Consider the following 16627-nt stretch of genomic DNA (forward strand, 5'->3'; position numbering starts at 1 on the left):
ACTGACACACACTTATGCAAACAGTGAAACACACACACCCACACACACTCCACCGTACAGCCACTCCATCAGAGGAGCCACCTCCCTGCTGACACACACAGCAGAAATATGCTCTGGTTCTGGCCAGCACAGAGCTCTAATGAGAGGTCAGCAGTGGACCAGCCTCTCACCACACAGAACGGACGTCTTGTCATTAAACTCGCTGATTACAGTGACCAGTGGTGTCACTTACACACAGTTTATGCCCAGGGTTGGGGGGATCCGCTGAGCTCAATGTGTTGTGTGTGTGTTTGTGTGAATGTGAATGTGTGTGGTTTGCGTGTGTTTGTGGTTAGAGTGTGTGTGTGTGTGTGTGTGTGTGTGTGTGTGTGTGTGTGTGTGTGTGTATGTGTGTGTGTGTGTGTGTGTGTTACCCCACGTTTGTTCCCAGGCGACTAATTTGGTTTGGTTTGGGGGGGGGGGTTTCGTTGGGCTGATTTCAGGCTGGACCGGGTGTCCAGTTTTGCATAAATACGTCCTGCACCCACCGGCTGGTCAGGGCTGCTCCAGCCACAGTGCCTCCACACACACACACACACACACACACACACACACACACACAGAACTACGCCTCAGACAGCAGCCAGCGTTTCCTTCCTCACAACACTGAAATGGGAATTTTTGGTAACACTTCACTAAAAACCTAGCAGCCAAAACGCCTGATAAACACAATTAAAAAAAAAAAACATCTATGAAGTCCTCAAAATGCATCCCAGCAATTGACACAATTGACACAACACTGTGACTAGACGTGACTGCACTAATAAAGCCTTATAATGCTGCTCTATGAGCCTAGCACAAGTCTTATGACCAATATTTGTATGGCTGCTCCATTTCAGCCTATGAGGGTTTACACTATAAAACTGTTACCGCTTCATGAGCTTATGTTTATGGGGCAATGTGAATGCTTTAGAACACTTTATGAATGTGTTAGTGTCGTTCCGCGGACACTGGGCTTAAGGAACGTATTACTGGAGTTCTATTTAACGGTTCTCTTGCATTGTGCACTTGGTAATGTTCACTTGCATTGTACGCTAAGCTACGGCCCAAAGAACGTGGAGTCCTTGTAGTAAAAGTGTTTTGTGGAAAATGCCTATAACAGCAGTAGTCTAGCGTTGTGTGTCGCTCTGAGTTTGGCGATGAGTAATTCAGACCAAATGTGTGACTGAAGCCGGAGACTCTTTTCACTCCAAAAGTGAGTGGTGGTGTCCTGTGTCTCTCTTTCCCTCAAACACACTCTCTCTTTCCCTCAAACACACACACACACACACACACACACAAACACACACACACACACACACTGTCCTTCTTCTTCTTTCCTTTCACTCTCTCCTTCCATTTCTCTCTTCTCTGACTCTCTCCATTTCTCTCTCTCAGCCTCATTTCATTTGACACTTCATCTCTCTCTCTGCCTTACACTCTTTTTCTCAACTCCATTTCCCCCCCCCCTCTCTCTCTCTCCCTCTCTGCCCCCCTCTCTCTCTCTCTCTCCTTCTCTTTCTTCCTCTCTCTCTCTCTCTATCTCTGCTGAGTTATCAGCCACTGCTGCTGTGTGGTGTCCCAGGTGGGTCCAGAGTGCCCCTACCCCCCACTCCAGCGCTGGTGTCTGGTCAAAGCCCCCCCCCAGTAGTGGCCCCTGAATGCCATTTGTTGTCCATCACTCAGTGTGCCCTGTTAGCCGCGTCTGCTCTGGCCGCTGAAAGGCCCATTCACACGGCTTCCTCTCTCTCTCTCTCCTCTCTCTCTCCCTCTCTTCTCTCGCTCCTCGGGATGTTTTTGCAATTCAATATTTTCACACGCGGGCTCATCGTTACCACGGAACCGGAGCCGGCCAAGACAAAGCGGCGGAGTCGGGAGGCGCGGGGCAGAAGCCGAGGGGCAGGGGCAACATGGGGCAGGGGGAGGGGGCAGGGGGAGGGGGGAGGGGGAGGAGGACGGGGCAGAAGGCGCGTGGGGCAGAGTACAGGGAGAGCGTGCTGGAGGACCGAAGTTAATGGGCCATCTTGAAATGTTTTGCTGAGGCTCAAGAAACCCCTCCTTAACGGTTTGTGCTAACAGTCTGATGGGAGATCTTAAGCGCTTTTTGTTTTCTTTTTGTTTTGTTTTTTTTGTCTAGCTTTTTTTTTCTCTCTGAATTTAACCCCCCCCCCTTTTTTCGTTCTTCTACGTTGTCGTCTTTCGGACGAAAAAGCAAATACTAACATGCCATTATGTTGTGCTATGACATAATGATGGGCTGGGGGAAAACCGAAGCCGTGAGCCTGTGAGAGGGTGTAGGCTGGGGGGGGGGGGGGGGCAGTGTAAATATTTCGCCATGTGTATCTGGGGAATATGGTGACTTTAACTGTCTGACCTCTGAGCCTTTGGCTCGGATGCTATTTAAGACAGACACACATACACACACACACAAGACACACACACACACGGCACCCCCAAGACACACACACACACACACAGACTCATGCTCTCCCTGTGTTTGTGAGCTTAAGCCGATGTTTCTTCGCCCTCCAAATAAATCAATCAAATTAGAAAAACACTCCCAATACACATGTTTTCTGCATAGCACAATAAACACATGTGTGCACATAAGAGGCTGTTCCACTGCATGCACCAAAGTGACAAAAGGCTGTTCACACACAAAGACAAAGCTTGATGAAGCACCAAAGAAAACACACACTCTTTTCCCCCCTCTTAAAACACACAGCCGAGGCAGTGAACAGAGCAGTTGTCCACTCGCTGACCGAGCCTGCGATGTAATGGCGTAATAATTTGTGTAGAACGCTGGCTCTGAAGCACATTTTAAGAACAAGGCGGCTGCCTGAGGTTTTTTCTAGATTTTTCCAGCGCACCGCACTTTGGTTAATGAAATTAAACACACCAATGCAGCGCGTTCTCATGGGAGGGACATAATCAACGTGCCAGCCGTTTCATTTTTTATGAAAATAAATTACAGCCGGTGAGATGGGCTAATTGTGTTGCAAACCTGAAGAGAAAAAAGAAAGAAAGAAAGAAACACACCATCGATATAATTAAGCCAATTTTCATGGACAGGCCTACTTGAAGAGGCAGTAAAATAAGCACTACATTCATCAGGGAACAGTGTTCCCCCTCCTCCTCTTCCTCCTCTTCCTCCTGTCCTCCCGTCGCCTCTCCTCTCCTACGCGCTTCATCGTTTTTCCCAAAAAGTTAAGCATTAAAGAAATAGTGGCCCGAACTGCAAGAAATGCTCACTCAATAATGACAGCTCAATTATCCTACCTATTCCAGTATTCACCGACAGAGAGAGAAAGAGAGAGAGAGAGAGAGCTGGAGAGGGAGAATGAGAGAGAGAGAGAGAAAAAAAGGGAGAAAGAGAGATACTAAAGAAAAGGCATGGTGACGTGAGTCCCACTGAGTATCTCAGGACGGTCTCTTGGCGACATAAAAAAGAATCCTTTTATCGTGGCAACTCAAAGAATCCGATCTCTGCACCGAAAATCCCCTACTCTCCCTCTCTCTCTCCTTCTCGCTCTCTCTCCATCCCTATCACTCTCTTGCTCCCTCACTCCCTCTCTCTCTCTCTCTCCCTATCACTCTCTTGCTCCCTCCCTCCCTCTCTCTCTCTCTCCCTGGCTCTCAGTGTCCACTCTGGGTCTATTTTAATGGGCTTTAATGAGACACTACATACCCATCTTTGTGTTAATGAGACGGCAGACGGGGCCGGGCCAGGCCGGGCTGGAGCGGAGATAAGCGCGGCGGGCCGATAGAAGAGCGACCCGGGCCTTTGAACAGGCCGGCGGTGGCCGGGGACATGAAAGGGGCCGCCTGCTAAATTCATCCCTCTGGAAGAACCCCCAGGAGGGGCAACGTTAGCAGCCTTATCTGCCCAGGATGGAACATCAAGGTCTGGGGCTGTGTCTCCGACAAAACAGCTCCGGGGAGGGGAGTGAGGGGGGCCGAGGGGAGATGGGCCAGAGAAGAGAAGAGAGGAGAAGAGAAGAGAAGAGAAATGAGAAGAGAGGGAGACGAAGAGACAAACAGAGAGAGGAGGAGAGAGGTGACAAAAAGACAAGAGAGACGAGTAAAAGTGAGGAGAGGTGAGGAGGAGAGCAAGAAAGAGAGAGAGGTAGAGAGAAGAGAAGAGAGGAGAGGAGAGGAGAGAGAGGTAGAGGGAGTAGGAGGTGAAGAGGGGAGAGGGGAGCAGGGAGTGGGTAGGGGACAGACTGCATGAGTGTGGCTTCACAGCACAGGCCAACACTGCCAGGGAACAAGAGGGTGCTGTAAATACAGTCATCTGTGCCAAAACCACCAGGGCTGCTGACCCCCCTCTATACGCACACACACACACACACACACACACACACACACACACACACACACACACACACACACACACACACACACACACACACACACACACACACACACACACACACACATACACACACACACACACACACACACACAGCCTCCACCCAACTTAACATAACTGGGAGGATGTCCACTTATTAGCATGGCACAGTCACAGCCAAGTATCACATATTCACACACACACACGCACACACACACATTTTCATGAACAAACAGACACACATACACACACATCCTCGCGAACAAACAGACACACATACACGCACGCACACACACATACACAAACCCACTCAGGAATACAATGCTATACAACATGAAAAATCTATTTTAATATTACGCCAACTAAAAATAATGTCTATAGCTTTATCTAAAAATATTCACACAATATGCAATGTTCCTTTCGTCTCTATGTTTTTAGCTATAAAAAAAAACAGCAACTCCACAACTCTCACACTCTGCTCCACGGCTCTGAGGCTAAATGGAGAAAGACAATGATCAGGCCCCAATTTATGTGTACAAATTGTCGACCCTTTTTCCTTGTCCGTCACAATCTTAATTTGACTTCAAGTGAGAGTAATGCACGCAAGGCAAGCGCCTTTCGCCTGGCTCCTCGCGAGTGCACACAGGCAGCCACTGCGGCTCGACTGGCACTTTCTGGGCAGGAACTCCGACGTGAGACATTTTATGGCCTAAAATTAGCCACGCTCAACACATGCTCGCCAGCTAATTATTTCTCGGGGTGCCCGAAACTGCAGGAGTAAAAGTGTACCCCTTGGGCATGTGTGTGTGCGAGAGAGAGAGAGAGTGTGTGTGTGTGTGTGTGTGTGTGTGTGTGTGTGTGTGTGTGTGTGTGTGTGTGAATGTTGGGGGTGGGGGGTGTTCCTCCCCATGTGCAGGCTGACTGTGCCACTCCAACGGCAGCTCCTGATTGGAGGGCTGACGCACAAATGGCGTCCCATCGTGCCCCAGTGAGAGATGTGACGTGACGCTAGGCCTCACTCGCACTCCGACTCAGTCCTGGTTAAAGTGTGGAGAAATGCAATAGTCCTCTCTCTCTCTCTCCCTCTTTCTCTCTCTTTCTTTCTTTTTTTCTTTCTTTCTTTCTCTCGTCATTTTGGTGCAGCATTTTAAAAGGGATCCCTGTCAAAAAAACACAAAACCTGAGTGTAAGGTTTCAGCCTGCATCTTCCACTAAGCCTTGTAAGTCAAAATATTTCCAAAAGCATGGTATCCAGCGAATAGAGTCCAGGAATAATAATAATAATAAATGATAAAAAAAAAAATACTACACAAAGATTATCCTGCAGTCATTCAGTCACATTTTCAACCAATAAGAAATCAAAACAGCAGAAAAAAAAAAACAATGAAACAGAACGGGGAGAATTAAGACATTCTCCAAAACAAATAGCCCTTATTTGCTCTCTCTTTTTCTGTGTGTGTGTGTGTGTGTGTGTGTGTGTGTGCGTGTGTGTGTGCGTGTGTGTGTGTGTGTGTGTGTGTGGGATAGTTGATAGTAGACAAAGATGGTGTGTAACATGATAACCTCTGTTTTCAACACACACACACACACACACACACACACACACTGAATGTCCAGAACAAGGTATAATTAGCCCCACCAACAGCAACCATCCTATCCAGCACACGCTGTTCTCCTGCACAGCTCCAACCATCATCCATCTATCAGCTTCCTCATTGCAGGAGCGCACACACACACACACACACACACACACGCACGCACACAAGCACAAGCACAAATCCCTTGGAGCGAAACCACACACACAGGGTGCTAACTCATCTTTAAGACACGCACGTATAACTGCCAAAACACTGTAAAAGCCAGCGACTGACTAAGATAAAGAGACAGCCTAGCACACAGCAGAGCCAGAATGGAGCTGGGACTGCTCAAAGCTGAGCTGCAACGGACTTGGCAGCACACCGCCACAGAGCCCGAATGGAGGGGGATATATATACACCGCAGAGGCGGCCAATGCCACCATGTCCGGCCAAGCCCAGCCGCGGGGAGAGCCCACCGTAATGCCGCGTCGGTCGTAACCATAAAAGATGGGCTTTTAATGGAACATTACCGAGGCTTCTCGCTGATTGTGTTGACTAATGTCACACGCTAGTATTTAACATTGACAGAATTAATCCTATCATACTGCAGACAAATGAGTGCCTGAATACACACACACACACACACACACATATATATATACACATACAGACAAACACTAGGAGTTGAAGTACACACACACACACACACAATTTATAATTATGGGAAAAATATGTGTGTACTCACACGACGACACACTCATGAATAGCCACACCAGTCATGAATGTGTACACTCACACACACACATACACACACACACACACACACACACACACACACCAGTACATAATACAAGACTCTTATCCATCCACCCGGATATTACAGGAGCAAATATCAAAGACACACATACACACACACACACACAAATAGCTAAACGTGAACATGATATAGGCGAAGATCACAATGGCCGACACACACGGAGGTGCAGGAAGTGGCGGAGCGCGAGTCACGTGTCCCAGAGGTGGGCAAGGTCGAGCGCATGGCGCTTCACCTCTAACCAGCCACAGGGCACATCAAGGAGTGCCACCACTTCAGGTGGCAAGCCCTCTCGCGCGCCCACTCACCAACCGCCCGCCCACCCGCACTCTTACTCTCTCTCTCTCTCTCTCTCTCTCTCTCTCTCTCTCTCTCTCTCTCTCTCTCTCTCTCTCTCTCTATCTCTCTCTTTAGCTCATACACTCTCTCTCTCTCTGTTTCACTCGGTCTTGCTCAGCCCCCCCCCACTCTCTCCGTCCCTCTCTCTCTCTCTTCCGTATCTGTCCCCCGTTCTCTTTCTGCGGGCACAGGGAAGTCAAGCTCCTGCTGGAAGTCCCACACACACACACACACACACACACACACACACACACACTCAACCTTTCCACTTTGTAAAGACTGGGGTTAACACGGCACAACGGCTATGGCTCTTCAGGGACAGAGAGGGAGCGAGTGAGCGAGAGGGGAATAGAGAGAGAAAGAGAGAGAGAGAGAGAAGACAGGGAGGAGGTGGAGGAGAGAGAGGGAGCGTTTGTGTGTGCACACATTGAACTGGTTGATTATTACAAACATTAAAACAGCATTAAAATTCTACACGGCTTCATTTTGTCTCGGTGTTAATCAGGTCATTCAGCCATGGCACCTCATAGGCTTGGCACATACACACACCCACACACACACACACACACACACCTCTGTCTATCCAGTCTCACAAGGTGCTGGTGTTACACCCTCCTTCCTGTAACAAATATGTCACTTCATTTATCTCCCCGTCATTTACTCTCTCTCCCTCTGTGTCCATTAGGGACACTATCAAGTCTTGGAGCACTCAGACAAAAGGCAGCACTTATGCGCGCCTCTCACCCGATCCCCTTATCAAAGACAAACTCACACCTCCCAGATTACGGATCTGGCGCGGACGCTTCCATACGGGGCTTTTCTTTTTCTTTTTTTTTTTTTGCACACCACTCTTCTTTCTCTCCACTTCCTGGTGCATCCCATAAGGCACTGCTCCCGCTTGGGTCGGGCCCCTCAGCCGAGCGCCCGGGGACCCCGCTGCGGGTTTTCTTTTTTTTTAAGCGTTCGTCCGCCACAAGCGTGGCCCGCGGAAGCGCGGCGGCCGGCCAGCCAGACGGACGGACGGACGGACAGATGGTCCGGCGGCGAGCTGCTATAGCATTGCTACCACTGTCGGTTTACAATGTCACGGCTTTGGCTTTTATTGCATCTGTCAAAACACGAGGGCAAAGCCGGGCTCCACGATATGGCTTCATGCCCCCCCCCACGTGCGCGGGCACAGGGGCATATGGGGCACAGGGCAACACGGGCGTGGGGGCAGGGCTGGGCAAGCCTCGCCAGCCAGCCAGCCTCGACCACAACACTCTCACATGAAAACACACCACAGCCGCCTGCCCTGCACAAGGCTGGCTCCCACTCACTGGGCCAGGTATGGGGAGGTGAAGTGCACTGTGTGTGTGTGTGTGTGTGTGTGTGTGTGTGTGTGTGAGAAAGAGAGAGTAAAGGAGGAGTTTGTCAAAGGAGGATGGAATGACTTGTATATGGAGTAAGAGTAGGGAGGGGGCATGTGTGGAGAAATATTTTTATTATTAGAGTATAGTAAACCAAGCCCTCATCTATTATGTCTCTTCTGCCAACAAATACTATTCTCTTGTGTCCCCCATCCCCCTCACTATGTGTGTGTGTGTGTGTGTGTGTGTGTGTGTGTGTGTCCCAGCTCTCTCACAAACCTCAAATTTCTTGCGACTGCTTTCTCATAAGGGGCCTCTGTGCTCGCCGGAGTGTTGATACCCGATGATAAGTGTCCAGTCGACATATTTATTTAATGACGTCATTGGTGCATTTAAATTGCGGCAGGAACGGCGCAGAAGCGGGAGCACGAGCCGAGGGGAAGGCTCGGATTCTCGCGCCGACCTCTCTCAACGAAACAATTTATCTCCATTTTCAATTAATAGCAAAGAATTCTCACTTAACGCGTGTATGCATTTAAACACCATATAAAATTATTCGACGGTGATCACCACCATTATCGAGGTGATAGTGAGAATAATCGATATTATTAATTCATAAATTCATTATGCTCAGACGCACTGTTTAATAGTAAGATGATATGTCAGATCGCTTTCTGTCGCTTCCATAGGCCATTTTAAATTGAATAAGCACGGTAACACCAAAACGACCGTGCAATGTTTAGACGTAGGCCTATGGCAAGAGAGTTTTAATTTGTCTGTTTAGCTTCTATTGTCTAAAAAAACATATAGGCTACGTAACTAATATTTAATAGATCATAGTTTTGTAGCCTATTCAGCAAATGGGAGACGATTTGTGCACAAAGTTTCTTGTGGAAAAAAAAAACATAATAACGGTAGGCTTTCTGAGCATGAGACCTTTAATGGCACACAACCACTATGTGAGTGTATGTGTGCGAGAGAGAGAGAGAGAGAGAGTTTGTGTGATTGTGTGTGTGATTGTGTGTGTGGTTGGGGGGGGGGGGGGTGAGGTCGAGGTCAACAAAAGCATCATAAGTAGAACGACTATGCGACATTGAATGTTACCTCTAACCGATCAACAAGTCCCACCATATAGGCGAAGATGACTAAGCAACATGTTAAAATAAATGCCCTCAAAGAATCCACTGTAAACACCACGAGTCATAAAAATCAGCTGAACCGCAACGCCAAAGGTAAGAAAACAGCGCTCACACACAGAGAGAGACATACACACGCCCCAATACGATCATACTGAACACGCTGTCTCGGTTAGGAGATGTGCTGTTTAAAAAGGACCACGACTAATTCTGCTGGAGGGCAGCGCGCACAGGCGGCCAGGTTGTGGGGCTTGCACACTTGATAACCGGCTCCCTTGGGCCCAGAGAGGGAGGGGGTGCATTCAATTTACATTCTCTCCGACTGAGTGCCATCACAAAGCCTTTCCTAAAATGCATTGCTTGTTTATTACAATTTCATCTCAAAATCCCAAAATGACTTTCCTGTAATTTACTATACCATTAATATAGCAGATTTTGCGATCAGAATTGTTTCTAAGGGAACCTGTAACCTCATCCTTAATTTTAGTCAAGCCACTAAATGTATTAGATAAATACCGTCTCTTCCCATCTGTAACTCATTAATAAATAACAATAACAAAAATGCTAATAATAATAATAATAATAATAATAACAATATTCATCATCATCGTCATAATCATCATCATCCTTATCTTTTCAAACGACCAACAGTAACAAAATTTATTTTGGTCAAAACTACATATTTATATATTACAGTTTTTGCTTGTCCGGCCTGTATTTGCATGTAGGCTATGCCATAGCAATGTTGCTAAGTGAGATATGTAAGACACGGAAACATGGACGCCTGCTGCTTTCCCAGGTCCTCTGTGGTTGCATGTCGACTGATAGGCATATGTCCGCAATGAGAATTAGTCACGGACTGGGTTATAGGCCATCACAATATTTTGCTCATTTTCAAATGGGGAATATTAATCAAGTACAAACTGAACAAAATCAGTACACATATTGAACACCACCATCAAGCGTTTGCACACAGATGAACTTGAACAACTTGAGGAGTTGGATAAAAGTTGGCTTTGTTCATACAACAACAAGTCTGAGGCCTAGCCTCTACAAGCTAATTACCTAAAACTGACTCTCACAGGGGGCTTTCATCTCCTAATTCTCCCTTTCTCTCTCGCTGCCTTTCACCTGGCCCCTGCCGCTTGTTTCAGACACTTGCAAGCGGCGTGTGACCATCAACTTTCCACTGTAAAAAAAAAAAAAAGTAACCTACACACGCCTGTGCAGGCGAGACGTCATTGTCCACCTGTTATTGCTCTTTTGTGCTTGAGCTGTGGTGCTGTTCGGTGAGGTCCCGTGCGTGGTGACCTCTCTTGAGCTCGTTTCACTGACTCGAGAAGACAGCGTTCGGAGAGCCGTGTTTAGGCCCTGTTTTGAACGGTGCCTGTGTCTGCCCAGAAACAGGGTCAGCGTCGTGGATGTGTCCACATCACCTCCCGTTTCTCTAACTGTCAGAGTAATTGTATCTGATAATAGTCTGTCGGTGAACATTTGATAATAATTTGAGAAATATTTAATTAGTGCCAAGGCAGGTCGTGGTGCGTGCCGTCTGGCAAGAGTAGGTATTTATCCCAATTAGCGCCCGGATCAACAGGTAATCACACGTGTGCAGGCTGGGCCCCGTCCAACAGCTCAACACAAAATCATCGAGGCTGCAGCAGGCCATCACACACACACACACACACACACACACACACACACACACACACGCACGCACGCACGCACGCACGCACGCACGCACGCACGCACGCACGCACATACACACACACACACACACACACACACACACACACACACACATACACACGCGGGCGCGCACACACAAACTCACACACATTCACAGAACCGCAGGACCATGCAGGCAATTAACAAAATACTTGCAGAACTTGTAGGCCACAAAATACAAAATCTAGTTTTAAGATCCATACACGACTGTCAATATTTTCCCAACAATTATTATTTAATATGTAATGCAGAGCCATGCATTACACTGCCCTACATATGTTGTCAAATGGCAAGCAAGGATGTACTGATAATAATATAATATTATGACAGACAACATGTTTAATTTCTACATCATTCCAACGAGGAGCCAGGCTGTCTTTTCGAAAATACATTTTATTACAATTTTAGAAAGAGCCAAAATAACCTTCGAACACGACTGCATTGCTCAGACATTAGTAAAAAAAAATGGACATTCAGTACTCAGCAAAAAGCCTCCCATTCACCAAAGCAATACTCGTTACCAGCTATCTTACAATGTTGTCTCTTCTGCTCTCAGTATTTTAAACATTTATTCAAAATGATTTGTTACAATTGTACAGTTCAATCGGGCCTTGCAAAATCACTTGAATGTAGTACAAAACTGCGCCAAACAAAGGGAAAACTAACTTTCTCAGATCATAAAATTGCAAGAACGCAAAACAACAACCTGTAAACACAGTCAAATAATTTATAATTTCATTCAATTTGGTTCTTAATTTGAGTTTAAACCATAAATTAATTAAAAAAAAATAACTGACAAACAAGCCTACTCCATGAAACATCAGACAAGTAAAATATCCAATAAAAATGTAATTATACGTCAGAAGCAAACACTCTTAAATGACGTTGGGTATAAACATTCCTCAGAAGAACAGACGTATTTTTCCCATACGAACAGTGCAGCTGTCCAGGCAAAAGCAGCCTACTGTGTTTGTTGCATAAGGCATTATTGATTGCTATTCCCAAATGGAAAACCGTACACAGCGCAGCGGTCCGGTTTGTGTAGGCTATTTCTTCTAATGCAGAAAAATACATTTGGAAAAAAAATCCTCGAGAAAATATAATCGTTTTCTTTCGAATTCCCCTTCTCCTTTAGCACGTCCACTTGTCGGTGAATGAGTTGCTCGGAACAGCTCGCGCCTCATTCACTGTTGCACACAGCCTTGAGCAGTGCACGAGCGCCCACTATTAAACGCCTGGAATATTGTTTCACAAGACTTGGAAGGACTCAATAAAAAGTTACTATCCCTTTCGACAACTTTTCGAGAACTTCTGCGCAACGATTCTTCGCCATTTCTCGACATTCGGCACCAAAAATCTGCGAATTTAGTGGCGGAGCATTCACATGGATTTGCTATGGCTTTTTACCTCCTTATCATTTGAGCGAAACCACCAGCGGTGTTGTTTCATCACATATAACTTCTGACGTTGTGAACAAGCAAAGCGAGGCTGCTACGGCGAAAAGGGTGGGCAATACAGACAACGGAGAATTTTAGCCTACACACACAGATGGATACTTTTTAAAAAGGAATATACGGGACAAAGACACGTTACTAACAGGAAACTGATCAATGAAACTGACTCTTTAGTGATCTGCACGAGCGTTCAAAGTATCGGGCTGCCGGTTGCTCGAGCGAGAGAAGGGAAAATACACCTACTTTTGGCCAGTTTCCGCGCCCTCGCCTTGGATCTCATCTTGTCGGCTTGTAGATTCCTCTCGTCCTCCTTGAGCCCAGAAGCAGCAACAACACTATCTTCATCTCACAAGCATTGTCAGTTTGGACACCTTCGCACATGCGCACAGGCCATTCAATCTGACACCCTCGTCAGGGCCAAAAAACTTTCCAATGTATTCATCATCATCACTTTTTGTCCTATCGTCTCTCCTTTAGATCACTTATCTCTTTCCCTCCTCCCTCCCTCCCGCTCCCAGCACCATCTCGCGCCCCCCTCCCTTCTCCTCGCGACTCCTTTAAGAGCTATAACTCTTATTTTGCGCGAACCTGCGGGATCCGGTCTCACGCTGGACACAGCCCCGGTATGCGGGGTCAAGGTCGCATCTCCCCGCGTGCAAGGTGATTCTGATCGAATCGAATATTTACAGTAACCCCGTTACACGTCCGTTAAAGAGCTTGGACACACCGGGGTGACACGAAAGAGGTAGGCTAAAGTATATATCTCCCACTGTTAATGAACTTGAATAGTTATCAATGTTAAAACAAAACAAAAAAAACACTGCAATTATTTTTCGTCATTATTGTTGTTGTAATAGCCTATTCAGTCTATGGAGGCCTAGTGCTATATTTAATACATTATTGTTATGACATGAGTTTCTGTCACTGTAGTTGTAAAATAAAACAAAAAGTATAATTTTGTCATGTTAGGTTTTTTGACAATTGTATATATTTTCAATGTATCCTACTTGGAAGGTTTTATAGCCATATAATATTTATTTTTTAAAAAGTACCATCAACTCATCGTTCTTCAACAGACCTAGCGCAAACTTCACACAGTGTGGTACGAGTGAGGTTGAGGTGGTGTGACCCGGGCTTGCGATTTAGCCCCGCGCGCAGCCCGTGCCTCCCTGGTGGACTCAGCACGAGACAGGCGCTCCATGCGGCAGCGCTCGCTCAGTCTCTGCGGAGGTGTGCGAGTGTGTGTGTGAGCGAGTGTGAACATGTGTGAGTTCCCGAACAGGTAAGCACAACATGTTTCGTCGTAACCTATGTTCTGCAGATGTATGTGCAAACACAGATATACCGGTGGAATTGTATTTTTTGCTGCACTGTTTGAATTTTATCAACAACATCAAAACAACAGCAATGTGACGAATGCGAGACCGAATGCTGCTCCGGGTAAGCAGCGCGAGAGATCCCGGCTACATGTAAGTATGGCTCAGGAGCATTTGCCTGACTCCCGTTCATGCGTCCGGTGTTTTGACATGTGACGCTTCGCCGCGAGACGTCTTCACTTGTCTCTGAAGCGTCTTACACGCTCTGCATGTAGCCTAAATGTTGTCTGTATTAAATGGCAGCTGAAATTGTGTGTGTGTGTGTGTGTGTGTGTGTGTGTGTGTGTGTGTGTGCATGCGTGAATGATTTGGCATGTGTGCACCATCCGTGTGAACTGAAGTGTGTCAGGGCCCTACGATTTTTTAAAAAACATCTGGAAATATGTATCTACAGAATATTGAAATTATGCGGGATTATAGAAAATATTTGGATGGGCCGAAACGTTTACCAATTGACGACGCTTAAAACGAATACAGGACTCAAAATACAGATATTTTAATTTTAGAATTATGTATTTTGAGGATTTATTCAAATTATATCTGAAAATCACTATTAATCCTATGCTTGTGTATCATGGAAACAAAATATAAAATAAAATAGTTTGGGAAATAAACAGAGAATGACCTTGAAGGGCACATTAAGCTCACATGTATCCAGAATGTTCGAGTATGCTGAACGTGGTGACAGCTCTGGCCAATCCTGGCCATGAACAGGCAATTATCATCATCATCATAACTATTATTATTATTATTATTATTATTCATATAATTGTAATATTATATGGTACATTGCTTATTGCTATTATTACTAGTAATAAAAATACATTTAGCCTACATATTTGTTATATTTTCTAGAATGAATAGCTTGATGGAAATTCGAATATAAACTTCCAAACGTTAATAAAATAACACTAAAATATCACTAGATCATAATAAATTCATAAACTATTTGTAATGGCTTTACTACCAGTATGGGTTACTTATGTAGGCTACACACCTGCAGAAGCAGGCTATGCCCTAAGCATGAGTTTTAAACGGGTATGCTTTTCACTCTAAGAGTTGACTACCGGACTAATACTAATTTAGAAACAATTTAACACGTCGCCTTTTATAAAAGGGTCCATTCCCCAATGATAAAATCATTTCCATGTCAGAGAGTGGTATTAAATGGCTCACACCGTTTAAAGTGATGGACCGGATCTGGCCTTTGATAGAGTTCCCAGGAGACAGCTGGCCGACGGCGGCCGGCAGCCGACATCAAAGCACGCTGTGAACTTTCGATTTAGGGACCATGAAGGATCAGCAGACATGTATTGATGTAGTCGTTCATCTTCTGCATCGTTATGATTACAATAGGTCTATTAGTAGACAGAACAAAGGCTGCAGCAGTGGAGTTGCGATATTTGATCAACTCATTAAATGTCTTAATGATAGCTTAAACTGGTGACAGCTTTGCAAGGGGGTGATAGGCTACAAGTTGATACAAGTTGCAAGTGTTCGTAGCAGAGTTGAATGTGAAATGCCACAGTAGCAGCAATGGGATTGATAAATAATGTTGCTAATTTTGATTTGATAAATAATAATTTAAAAAAAAATGCAAAAGAAAAAAACATTACTGGAGCAGGTTGTATGTGCTTGAGTGTGGCCTATGGCCCGGTTACCTGATCTAGCTTAAAGGAAAATCCTTGTCCTTTTCACCGGAGCTAATGGCTACCCAAACATTGGGTTATTCATGAGGACCATAAATTAGGATGATAAGGGTAAAAACATCAGTAACTGACTAAGGCGCATGCAAATTCCTTTGTTTGCATAGGTAACCTAGACAGCAATAATATTGGCAGATCCATTCTCACCTGATACAGGTTATTAAATCTGATTCAGAACGCAACACCAGAGATTTTTTTTTGAAGAAGAAGAACTGCATTCTGTCTTATCTTTAACGTGGCAACAATATTATCAAATGGAATATCGATCAATGAAGCTTGGCTGTGCTGCAGCCAATAGAGTGTATTGATAAGACTGTTGTGGTGGCGCGTCAGGGGAAGTGCCAGCCCGGTAATATCTTCTGAAAAATGCTGCAGCCGGAATACCGAGTACCGCACTGCTGAAAGCCTTAAGTGGATTATTTCGGAGACCTTTCCGAGGCCACTCTTGTGTTAAATGGATTTAGGTGGCTGGCAGGCACGGTGTAATAAACTCGCAAATTAGGTTGAGCAAACAACCGCATTAGAGGCTACTCTTTATTCCAAAGAGAAAAACACAAGCACATGACACGGTACGTTTGAGGTGTATGAAAAAAAAACACGGGTAGACCTATGCTGAAGAAATGTTTTGAACGTGACTGATAGCCTGGTAACGCAACAGGTAGGGGAAATGCCGGGTGTGGCTACGTGACGGGGAAAAAAGGGAGGGGGGGTGGAAATCAAAATTATTTCAGTTAGTTGTGGAGCCATTTTTACAAAGCTGACGCCGCAGAGCCCCCGAG

At 45.8% G+C, this 16627-nt stretch overlaps 1 protein-coding gene across 1 annotated transcript in view; it reads right to left on the minus strand.

The window, feature by feature from the left end:
• prdm16 (PR domain containing 16) overlaps positions 1-13159 on the minus strand; it is a 247835-nt gene extending 234676 nt beyond the window's left edge. Inside the window, exon 1 of the mRNA XM_062542116.1 lies at positions 13010-13159. Within this exon, the coding sequence (XP_062398100.1) occupies positions 13010-13046 (37 nt within the window). The 5' untranslated portion in view covers positions 13047-13159. The remainder of the gene's footprint in view (positions 1-13009) is intronic.
• Positions 13160-16627: the final 3468 nt, after the last annotated feature.

Source organism: Sardina pilchardus, chromosome 7 (genome assembly GCF_963854185.1).
Source record: "Sardina pilchardus chromosome 7, fSarPil1.1, whole genome shotgun sequence".
NCBI lineage: Eukaryota > Metazoa > Chordata > Actinopteri > Clupeiformes > Clupeidae > Sardina > Sardina pilchardus.